At 40.4% G+C, this 12,658-nt stretch overlaps 1 protein-coding gene across 2 annotated transcripts in view; it reads right to left on the minus strand.

Annotated features, from left to right (window-relative positions):
- vps50 (VPS50 EARP/GARPII complex subunit) overlaps positions 1–12,658 on the minus strand; it is a 73,731-nt gene that overhangs the window by 55,476 nt on the left and 5,597 nt on the right. For both annotated transcript variants that reach the window (XM_053861907.1, XM_053861909.1), the window contains exons 3-5: positions 10,797–10,919; positions 9,344–9,415; positions 4,316–4,369 (exon numbers count right to left, since the gene is read on the minus strand). In XM_053861907.1, coding sequence (XP_053717882.1) covers positions 4,316–4,369; positions 9,344–9,415; positions 10,797–10,919 — 249 coding nt within the window. The remainder of the gene's footprint in view (positions 1–4,315; positions 4,370–9,343; positions 9,416–10,796; positions 10,920–12,658) is intronic.

Raw genomic sequence — 12,658 nt, forward strand, 5'->3', positions numbered from 1 at the left:
ACTGTGTACAGTGGTGGCAAATCTGTATATAGAGGAGAGAGTGGGAAATGTTGCAATGAGAAACAAAAGACCACCATACAAACTGAAATGCATATTTCAGTCTGCTATTTCTGACAATAATAAAACCCAAAAAACCAAAGCCACTGTTAAGTGTTAAGTGAGGAATGGATGCAGACATGTTTGGATGCATGAGACTTTTGTATTTATTCATATATTCATAAAAAGGTCTTCAGTTTGACCTTTACGGACATTGAATATGCACTAGCCCCATTTTACCCACTAACTATACATTCTAATGATGCTGCCGTTTCAAGTGCGTCCGACGAGATGAAAAAATGGTCCAGAGCAGGAATATTTTTAAAGTTAAGGTTGTGAGGGACCAGATTTAATTCAACTTTTTAAAAGTGGGACGTTTCAACATTAAATGGGCCTTGTGTATAATTTATAGGTACCAGTTTTTCCATCAGTCACAGAGATTTAAATGATGATTGTATAAATAAAACATCACAAAAAAAATCACAAACAACTTTCTTGCTCATGATACATCTTCGTGACATGTGAAAGGTCACGAACCAAGAATAACTCAAGGCAAATGAGTGCGGCATCCCAGCTCACACCAATTACCTGGCTGCCAGTAGTGTTTCTTGTCAATCTCATTATCTACCCAATAAAACAACCTTTGGAACCCGCTATAGTTGGCAGGCGCTACCATCAAGGTTGAACTAATTACTGAGCTTTCTTTCAGGAAAGTAACAAGGAAGCACAACCAAAGGCACAGGCCAGTTGGGTAATGAGAAACTGCTAGTGCAGGACTATTAAGTCAGAATCTGTCCGATATTCTTCTCTGAATGGCTCATGGTCGGCGGGTACAAATCCATTAGAGACTGAAAACAATTTCCTCTCCAAAGGTTGTACGAGTGTGGCCTTTGTTTCTCAGGCAATAAACCTTTTGCGATGGCAGGAACAGAATTTAAGCACAAAACAGGGGGAAAAAATGTAAATAATGTGAAACATCAGTTGAGAAATTCCAAACATCCAAAATGGGCAGATCAGGGGAAAGGGAAGCCATGTGTCGCTAGAAGGATGTGACTGCGATCAGACAGGCTTTTCACAGGATTAGTCACTCCATCGCTACGGTTTATATCTAGCCATTTAAAGCCCATAGCTATGGCTTCGCGTCTGCTCCACATAACTCATTGAGGAGTTACATAAGAACAAAAAAACAAAAGGGTGATCAAAGACACACCTAAGGAGTTTATTTCTTTCATGATCACAGTGGCAACCACAATATTGAAGGTCTTTTCTGTCCCATTTTAACTAACTTACAAAGAGCATTAAAAAAGTGATAGAAATGTTATATAGTTCTAATAACTTAGATTGGCATGTCCAAGCATCATCGTTATCCAATTTAAAGCAAAGAAAATAAGATAGCCCTAAAGTTGTGTGAAGACATTCAGACTTTCCTTTTAGTTTCTTTTAACCTGGGGGGAGCCCCTGGACTAGACTCGAGTAGAGTAGCCAACTGGTGCCAACTGGCTCCTTAAACAAAGTCATGTGTCCCACATTGAGCTGAAAAAAGATGCATTTCATCAGGGTATTTCCCCACACTGGTGGTGGTAAAGATAGTTCAGTAGGCAGCGTTGCCAACCAGATGTCCCGCGTTTATTTTTCACATAGTTGGCAACCACGGTTGGGACATGAATACAGGTGTGTCCCTGGCAGCTCTATGTAAGAATTGAGATAAACTGTGTTGAGTAACTGTAATGTACGGGGGGTAATCCAGATGTACAGCAGTCCCTCCTTTAAGGCGGGCAATATGTTCCGGGAGTAGCCACAATAGTTGAAAGTACGAGAAGTAGCAGCACCATAATTTTTCTATGTGTGTTACTGTTCCTCAAAGAGTTTGAGCCTGTGACAAGAGAGAAAGGGGCTGCACAGGCAGGATGGAAGAGTGAAGTTGTCCATGTGTGAGAGGTGACTTGTTTCTGCTCCTGTTCTGCGTAGTTAAAGCTGACAGAACAAAGTCAGGAATAAAGTCATGAAGCTGCTTCTAAGAATAAAGAGAGTGATGAGATGGTAGAGAGAAGGGAACACCGTGCTGCCATGACCGACCTGAATCGGCTATTGTCTTGCTGCAGTTTCACAGACTGCATTTATGACATAGAAGTGTATCATGGGAAAAGCCTCATTTTGGTGAGTGAGAGTAGGCAGCCCTGGAAAAATGCATGATGCACTGAATCTGCAGATGGTCAACTATATCACATGGGCTGGTTAGTTTGGTAAGTATGAACTATTTGGAAGAAGACAGCTAGGGGGCATTTTCCCTTAATGGTGAGTGTAGTGTGTTAAATCCCAAAAAGTGGGTAACATGACTGAGCAATGATGTACAGTCGTTGGAGTAATCCATGAAACATAGCTCACCTGAACCAAGTACCATTTCGGGTATTCCACAATGGTATTTTATCATCCAGGTTGTTGAAAAATCAAAGGCGCATACACATACAATGAGGATGACAACATTCTGCACCAATCCTGTTTCCCGTTTAGTGGCCCGAAATGTTCAGAGGGAAGGACAAAACTTTTTGACTCAATCCAGAATTAATGCAGAGAACATGGGAAATGAGATGACCTCTGAACTGTATCGGGCAGTGGTGGACAAACGCAGCAGAGAAGGGTCATCGCAAGTGCCCCTGAAATCCTGCCAGAGGAGTTCACCATTATGTGCTGCTGCCATTATGACTTGGCAGAGTCACCAGAGGTCATCGAAATAATGATCAGTTTATTATTCAAAGGGGGACAACAATGGTAGACAAGGTTAAAGACCCTTTTATACCCTGATTTTGAAAGAGAATCAATTGAAAGCTTAGCAGAAAGACACTGTCAAAGGAAGTTAGCAAATATAGCCATACAGTCGACGTTTAAGAGTAAATCGATTACTCACCTTCGCGCAAGGTGTTTCAGAGGACACTTTCTGAGGAGCATCTTAGTAGAGAGGTATGCAAATATTGCTCTGCACTTCTCTGATGTCTCCCCGAGATCTAAAGTTCTGTTGTCATAATTTTGTTTGAATCGTTCTCTCAGCACAATTATACAGAGCAAGAACAAGTGATGACCAATAAACTTTCAAGTTTTCAGGTAGGATTTAACACAACACGGTTAGTGAACATTTATAAAGTCCTCAAGAAATCTGCTTTCTCATTTTAAACGCTGTCGTTTTCAGATTATTTCAGGAGATTAGCTGTTAATAGGGGCTCAGATTGGATCAAAGAAACTGATAACCTGCCAGTGTCTGCTGGCTCAGAGTAAAAAATGCGTAAGTCATTGCTTCTTTGACGATCCAGAAAAATTCGTCATCCTCCCCAGATCATTGCAGCATCAGTAAAGGATCAAAGAGATGCGCTCAAGTGAAGCTTGGGATTCATGTCATATTTCTAAATTGAGATTAATTATACATTTTGACTTTGAGGCATTAGAAATGTCTGATTTAGGAGGCAAGGAAAGTACATTAACACCGCTATATAAACTGAATAATTCAATTATAATTGCAGAGTCATTTTTATACACATCTACTTCCCATGTTACCAACTCCAGATATCACCTGTAAATATGCATGTATTCCACAAGACCATTAAAGGTCACACTAAGACCTCATTTCAAGTGAGACGCTCTTGTTTGAACAGTTCATCCCATAGGCCGCCAGTTTAATCCAGAATGCTTTGGTTTGTTTTCCTCCCATCTTTCCTCCAACGCAAGGAGTCAGCTGCCATCAGGGAATTCAGAATTGTGACTAACTCCTGGGTCCAGACAAAAAAAGTTAGACTAGTTAAATCCTCAATCGATCATCATACATAAAAAACATACAGTTAGAATTAATTGGTGAATGAATTTTAGAGAGTACACAGACATCGGTGGCGGCTCCTTGGACCATAGATGTGCAGTGGTCACTTGAACCATGAAGTCCACTTCAAATCTGTAATTTCACAGATGCTCTAAGCATTCCACCTAACAGTCACACTTTGTCCCCCTTCAAAGACTGTCTGATTACGCCTCCCTATTTCTATTGCTATTAACACATCAAATACGAGAACAAAATGTTCACTTGCAAGAGATTTTTTTTTTTTTCCACAAACGCCCGTGGTGTTGTGCATTTTTCCACATTAACAGCAAAACACTTGTTTAGTGGTTGCTAAATACAGAATCTATTTAAATGTCTCTGTTGATATACCACATCTCTCATGTCCCACACTCAAATATTAAGAACCTTTTATGACACGTTGAATCAAACAAATATAAGAAATGATGATCCATCTCTCACCTTGACATAAGAAGGTTGCTTCTCCAAAATGAGATCTGCGACTTTTTTGGAAACCTACAGTGACAGAGAGTAAAATTAGAAAAATAATAAAAAGCAACACAAGAGTGACATATTATAACTTTACTTTAGATAATATCATCACTAAATAATATCATTGTCTATCTCGTGCCTGTGTAATTTCCATCCTTCTGTTCGTATTTAATATTGGTTGTATTGGTTATCATGCCAAAGTTGGACTCAGAGTGAAGCGACATGCCATTAATTTTAAGAACACCTTGATGAGTATCAAGGAAAAGTTCTGAAAGTGAAAGTGAAAGGGCGATCGGAGTCAAATGTGGTGCAGAAGCATAATACAAGTGCACACACAAGGTCCCTGAGAAAGAGTGCACCAGCCACGATAGCTAGCTGACGACAAGGTCAGTTGCAGAGCTGCACCCCTGTAGAGTTGGTTTGCAAACACTTCACTGAAAAAGACAGGACAGTTAAAAGACGTTGTGCATATGGCACCATTACAGGCTTCATCTGGTCATCATTGGAGGTGTTTCTACACACATTTTAGCATTCATGAGCAAACCTACAAGTGGAGGGTACCTCCCTTTTTTAGAAAACTACAGTACATCTGAAGTGCCTAACAGGTTCTACTGATTGGAGCTGACATACAAAGAACAAACCCATTATCCTTCCTGGACCACCTTTAGCACAAACCCCTCTGCATAACGTGGGGTTTTCATGTAGCAATAAAGATCTTAATGAATCTCCACAAAGCGCTCACTTCTAGCACTCATGGGGGAAAAACTCGAGTTTCAATCAGTTTCAATGACAGGCATGAACCTTTGAAAGCGCAATGCCTCAGAGTACACTGACAAAATGCTCCTCGATATGAGCAGAGCAGACTGGGATGAGAGAGAGAGAAAAGTCTTCAGCAGTAACACTAAAGACAAACAATCTGACTGATGCAACCCACGCGCAGTGATTCATCCCATTCACATAACTTTGAGGACATGGAAAACACACACAAGGTAGACATCCAGCATTCACCGTGTTTCTGGTCTGGTACATCAGTTGGCAAATGCATTAGTTCAGAATAGTGACCAGATATTTATACCAAATAGTTAGATTTCCCATCTAAGTGATCAGAAAGACAGTATTTGAAATGTATAGATAAGTTTACAAGACCATTGCCAAAATATCTCTAAATAACAGCATACAAAAACATGACACCTTAGCGAATGTAATGATGAATAAACATGTGATAATTCCTACTTTAATCCATGCACACATATTCTCAGCTTTTGCCAGGTCCCCCCACACAGGCCTCCATAGGCTGAACTAATCTTTCCACACGAGTGTGTCCAAGTGACCCAGTTTCATACTGAAGACTTCATGTGACTTTCTTATTATCTAAAAATGCAAATTATGGATGGTGCATATATTCAAACATATACATTCTAGAATGCCACTGCAAAATGCACAACTTTATCTGAGCCTTAATAGCTGGTACTGATACGAAAACTAAATGGCTTATGGTAGTCCAATTCTGGAGGCACCACATTATACAATGCCAGTCACAACCAAAACATGATTATGGAAAACAATTTGCACTCAAATATGAAAACATCACCACTTGAAAAAAAACACCAAACATTATCTGCAGTGTCAATCAAGCAAAGGTTATATTTGAATATTTTATTTTTGTAACACTACATTCCATTACTGACTTCCCATTTCCATTTGAAGGGAAATTAGCAAATTCAAAACAAACGTGCTCACTTCTATTCAGTAACAGTGGAGCACACAGCAGATCTTAGAGGAGCAATAAAGCGGACTCAACTTTTGACCAATCAGAAAGGTTGGGATCTAAATCAAATTACCTGGCCATATACCTTGTTAGAGTATTTCATTAAAAGAAACATCACAGTGGTCCACGACAGCTCCGTATTATTTAACTGAGCACGACCCTTTAAATCAATTCCTTTCCCCCCAAAAAGGAACTATGCAGTTACGGTGATGTTAAACAAAGCTGACAATCGACATGGAAATGAAACACCTATGACTCTGGAAGAAAATGGGGGATTCAATTGTAAAGGTTCTGGAATCCCTCTGCTGTGTCATCTCACTGAAGAAGTTGAGTCAGTACCTCAAAAAGACAGCACAGGTTTTCAGCACACAAGATAATGTGTCCTCTCGATACTTCTTGTGTTCTCACAGGAACACAAGCTACCTGGACTGGCTTTGTACAGCTTGAAGTGCTGAAGAGGCTTGAATATAGAGACAGATGAGTCCGCACAGTGAGTGGCCAAAGTTGCTGCAAAGACTGCTACGACGGACAAAAGAAAACACTCAAATAGTTAAGCAATAATTTAGAACATCTGTGCATCGACACATGTAATTTAGATCAGATGCTGAGCATAATTAAATCAAAACAGTGACTTGTATATCTAGAGCTGCAGCCGTATAACTACGGCGTCAGCTCTGATGTACCATTTTATCAGAATGCTGGTCAGCAGGGAAATCTTTAGTACCAAGCGGTAAATACCAAATATAATTTCTTGTGTTGTTTTCACACCAATTAACTTACAAATAAGTACAAGTGTTGAAGTCGCAAGATTTGTTTTTTCGTCATAACAAGAAGTAAGCTGTCAGATGAGACAAAGCTCCAGGGAGTAAATTCTAACACGTCTCATAATGAATCTCATGATGAATCCACTGGTAACCAATCGGTATCAGGTTTGGTCAAGGCCAAAATGACTGGATCAGTTTTCAGATTTCTTTAAAAGGAACCGCTCCAATCGATCCACATCCCAAAACGAACTTGCATGTCCTCACTTCCACTTTTCATGACATGCCATGAACGCAGGCAGACTGTTGCCGCCATGCAGGTGCCATTGTATTCCAGCAGAATGACAGTTGTGTATACCGTATGGAAGTACTTTATGGTGATGGAGTAGAGGAATAAAACGCCAGAGGATTGCATGTGCTAAACAGGCTTCATGAAGGGTGGCAACGGAGCTGGAAATTATTAACACAAATAACTTGATGAAAATGTACAGATGCATCATGAAAATGAGAATAAACACGTTTTTGTTTTACGGTCGAAAGTACAGAGGGAATCACTGGAGGACACACTACAGAAGTGTGCAAAACCAGAAAGTTCCTATGCCAAAACGATAATGGAGAAAACTGTGTCGTCCATAAACCGAATGATGAGCCACTTTGTATAGTGGGAATTATACGTTTTGGAGATTTGCTGCAGCATTTGGAACAGCACCAACTACCAAATCAGCCCTCCATCTCAGATCCACTCAGTGCACTGAAATACAAACAGGTGAGCAGCTGGGTCTGTTGTGCTTACTAATACAGTCAAAAGCTTCATGTTCTATCACAGCCAAAGCGGTTCAGCATAACTCCAATATATATAGTGTTTTTAAATGACAGTGTCACAACTTTTTGTGTGACAAAAAAAGGTATCAGATCAGTTTCTCCCCATCCTAAAGGCTTTGGTACTAGTCTCAGACGTGGTATCAAGCCATGCTGTACTAGAGAGATAGTTGCTTGCACTACAGTTGACTTATCAAGATATAGTCTGCCATGATATGGATGATCATCAAAACTTGTGATGACTATAAAAGCAGATGTCACTGAGGAGATGGACAGCCAAAGTAGGATTCTGTGTGTCCTCTCCCTTCAGTCATTACAAATGCAGCAGCCCTGCAGTCCCAGACCACACAAAGTCTGGGGCTTCATTTGTGCTCAGCAGACAGCTCACTGGGCAGCTACCAAACATGTTAGACTGAGAGCCGTGGGGAATATGAGTCATGTACGAAACGACAAGATAAGAGCTCAGAGGAAGCGATCTAGAAACGGGGGAGTGAGGGGGGGTCACACCAAAGGGGCATAAGCGATTTTTAGGTGTGCAGAAATGCAGTAGCATGTCACAAAAATGGAGTTGCAAGGACTTATAAAGCAAAAAAAACACCTCTTTCTATAAATAGAGCATGTTGACAGTACAGGATTTAGCCACATTTTGCAAGTTTTAAGTTGAGATATGCTGGCAAAAATACATCAGAAACTAAATTCGGTTTGATGTTTTTCATTACCCACAATCAGAATTCAGACATAATGTCTTCAGGAAGGTAAGAAAAACAACACAAGTCTGACCTGAAACAACGGTCATATAATACAGATTATTACAGATTCTTTGCTCATCAACGGGGTAGTAAACACATGAGCACACTGAAAAATCCACAACAAAGAAGAGGATGTGAAGCCGTTTTATACTCACTAAAACTGATGTGCAAAAGGTGGAAACACATCAAACCTGGCTAAACTACTGAAGTAGGTCACTGCGGATCCGAAGTCAGTGAGCTTCAGTTTACTGTCGCTTGTGTCACATTACACGAACCCTGAACACACGTTGCGAGGGAGGGCGAAGGAGCACGCTATACTTGTAGAAGCTCATCATCTCATGCTCGCTCAGTCACATTACGTTGACAGCCACTTAAAGTCGTGCCACAATACCATCATGTAACAAGGCATTATGAGTTGCTCTACTGTATGATGGTCTCTGTGCTCGTCATTTGTACTGTACATTATTTTTGTTTTTTCCTTTTCATGATCAGTCTGAGTCATACGCTAACTCAGCCAAGCATCACGTTTTTGAAAGGAAAATAAAGAGTTCTAAAATCCAAGTTAAGCCCATGTTGGAAACAGGAAAGATGAAGGCACAAAGTCACTAAACACTTGGTCTTTTATGTGTTTCTTATTATCCGATTAATGTGATCATTGATGAAATGACATTGTGTGTAAATGCTGTTTCTTCTTAAAGTCCTTTTATAAGAACATTTTCCTGTTTTATAATGGTGAAGTACACGTGAATACTGTAGACATTTTGACGATTTGAAACATTTTAATAATGTAGTGAACTTGAAGTACTGCTTTTTGATATTTTCACAACCCTAATTTAGTGTAACTAACTTCATCCATCATGCATATTCTAGAAGTATTCGTGAGTGTGCAGTGTTGTCTTACTGCTGCCTGTTGCCTCTTTAGCTTGTCCCTGTATTCCTCCAACTCCAGCAGACTGAGCTCAGGTGGGAGTTTCTGGAATCAAACAAGCAGATAGTCAGACATGTTATCACACCATTAGCAAAGTAGCATCCCACACAAGTTAAGGCGCCAAAGATGTCAGGGTCGAATCTTCAGCTGAGCACTCAGATGGACAATGCTCTGATTATGACTATAAGAACTCAAGCAAAATGAATTAGAATTTTATGTTACCTTCCATTTTTTGCAGCCACAATCAAAAGACAGAATGTCATTACAGCAAAGTTACTACCGGTAGAATTGAACCTATTTAATCATTCACATAATGGGCATTCAAATAATGTCAAATTCACTTAAAATTTAAGGATGAACCACCCGTCTTTTAAGCTGAAACATCAAGTTTTAAATCACATCATGAAAACCTGAAAGTTCAGCGAGTTCTAAGAATATTCCAGTTGAGTTCCCTTCATATTGTCCTTTACTAATAAATTATATATGTGGGACACGAACCTCACACTTTGAATTTGAATGTATTCAAATGATAAATGACCCGTTTAATGATCTCCCAAGAATGTTGTTTGATCCTGCCTTTATCAGTGAACCATCAGTCAATCTGAACGGCCCTTGGGTCCACAGGACCATTCACCATCCTTCGTATGTAGAATTTCAATCATTTTGAAGTTCAACTTTCCGCTTGCTGACATCAAAAGAGTTCTTAGTAGCCTTTTCAAACCAACGTTTGCTGATGCCATCGAAGGTATTGCCTTCAATTGAAAAGAATTTCACTCAATCCATAAATATTATCGGACTCAGTATGATTAGTCATGAAGGTATGGGCCAATATTTTGTAAACAGCAAACAAACTCCGCGAGGCAAAGACGATATTACAAATCCATGCCCCTAAGGATGATAGGTAATTACTTTCCCCTTGACTGAGAGTCTCATTTCAGATGGCGTAGTAATACCCTGATAAATCTAATTAGATTTCACACCCTTCTTCTGTTCAGCAGTTGCAATCCATCAATCTGGAAGTCAATGGTATGCATGCAGCACGGCGGAAGCTCTAAAAGAATCCACGACGATGGAGCTCAAAGCAGTGGAAAAAAGTGTTTGTACTCTCATAAGAAATGCAGCCGTTTTGCCGCTTACTGAACTTTAGTTAGATCGATAAAGTTTCTCGTCCTCAAGTTCCCAGGTAAGAAGTGCCAGCTCATTCAATTAACCGGACGCATCGAAAGGCATGGAGCAAGTGTGGGTGGAGTGCAGGTTGTGGTTCCAACCAATCGATCACACACCGTTTAACCGATGTCAGCTGAAACAAGCAGCATCAGACTAATAATCAACCTGTTATACTTCTTAGATTGGTGAAAAGGTGTCCTCTATATTGGTTGGGAAAAAAACCTGCACCCACTGTGGCCCCTTGTGGAATAGTTCTGACCTGTAGTTCGTGCTGGACCATGTCAAAGGAGTCGTTAGAGAAGTACACGTCCTCGATGCTGTCGATGATCTCCTGCTCTTCCAGAGGGTCAGTGGGTTGCTCTCTCAGCTCGCGCAACTCCTCCTAAAAGAACACAGAGAGAAAATAAATCAACAACCACGGGTTCAAAATAGAATATTGCATCATTTAAAAAGCCAAAAGTAAAAACATGGGAAAATTGCATCAAAGGAAGAAATAAATGGGGAAATGTGGAATAAAAAGGATATATGCTAAAGGGGGCAACAACAGAAGGAGGAGATAGGCTTAAAAAAACAAGGCATATAGAGTAGTGTCGATACAGAGGAAGGGTGAAGGACATTGTGAGGAGAGGACGGAATCATAATGAGACAAAAAAAACTGGCAGAGAAGACTGGAACGAAACATGCAAAGAGGGAAAACGGTGGAAGACGGTAGGCTTTGGGAGACGATTGCAGCCTGTTTCACAGGACTGCTGTCAAGTGGGGTATCAGAAGAGGGGCGCAGGCTTGAGCGGAAAGGAGATAAGAAATGAAGGAATAAACTAAAATCCCCATGTCAGAAACATCTGAGCCTTATCGATTAACATGCTGTGTATTCATTAAGGCTCTTTGTGGCGATGAGCCTCCTCTTATTTGAACTCCACATCTGCCCCAGCTGCTGCAATAAGCAGTAATTTAGTATCAGGTCAATAACAGACTGATAGAGCAGTGAAGTTAATGGAATACAATTACGAAAAATTTGGATCGAATTACAACATATAAGGACTCAAGTTACCCACAGTGGGTTGAGCTAAAGTGATTTGCTGGTCAACAGTCACTCGTGATCATCATCAGATGGCGTCCCAGGCTCTCTAACCAGATTAAGCACCTCCCACATTTGCATCCATTTCCTCTGGATAGTTGTCAGCAAAACTGTGCTGCAATTAATAGTTTATTTTAACACGCTGTCACAGTTACTTTGCAAATGCAAAAAGTGTTCCAATTGCTTTACAACAAATTTGAAACAGCTGGTAGACTCTTACTTTGGCGCATGTGGTTGCGGCCAAAGTGTCATAACCAGGTTTTGCAATTTTTCTACTCTAGCACAAACTGTAATGGCAATAATGAAAATCATGACAAAATAGATTAGAATTACATTACATGTACGGCTCACCGCAGTTTGTCTGGAAAGCCTTAGTGAGTGGTTTATGCCCGGGTAAATGAATGAATGAATGAATGAATGAAGATAGATAGATAGATGGACAGATGGACAGATGGACAGATGGACAGATGGATAGATGGATAGATGGATAGATGGATAGATGGATAGATGGATAGATGGATAGATGGATAGATGGATAGATAGATAGATAGATAGATAGATAGATAGATAGATAGATAGATAGATAGATAGATATGCTTCTCCTCATGTTGTGAACCAGAGGAACTTCCCTGTCAAACCCACAGCAAGTGAAAACCATTGAGCAGTGGAAGGGTGTGGGAGAGAGTGTTGTGCTGAAAGACACTTGTGAGCTGTGAGTCATTGCAGTAAAGTAAAATCACCTAATTCAATTCATGCACAACAAAAGGACTTTCATCAGAGGTAATTGGGAGGGTATAAATTAACCAAGATTAAAATATGTGCTACTGTGTTTGCAGACCTTCGAGCAAGTGTGAATGTATGCATTGGGAAAGGAGTGCGTTAGCTTCAGGGTAAATGTGTGGGTGAGTGTGTTGAGCTCAGTGAGGAGGGGCAGAGTGAGAAGATCACGGTCTAGCATCAAAAAAGGTGGGTGGGAAATCAGCTCAAATGAGAGGTGAAAGTGAAAGGGAGGGATGATGTGGATGACTCATCGCTGGAAAAAA

This window comes from Synchiropus splendidus, chromosome 4 (genome assembly GCF_027744825.2).
Source record: "Synchiropus splendidus isolate RoL2022-P1 chromosome 4, RoL_Sspl_1.0, whole genome shotgun sequence".
In the NCBI taxonomy this organism is placed as follows: domain Eukaryota; kingdom Metazoa; phylum Chordata; class Actinopteri; order Syngnathiformes; family Callionymidae; genus Synchiropus; species Synchiropus splendidus.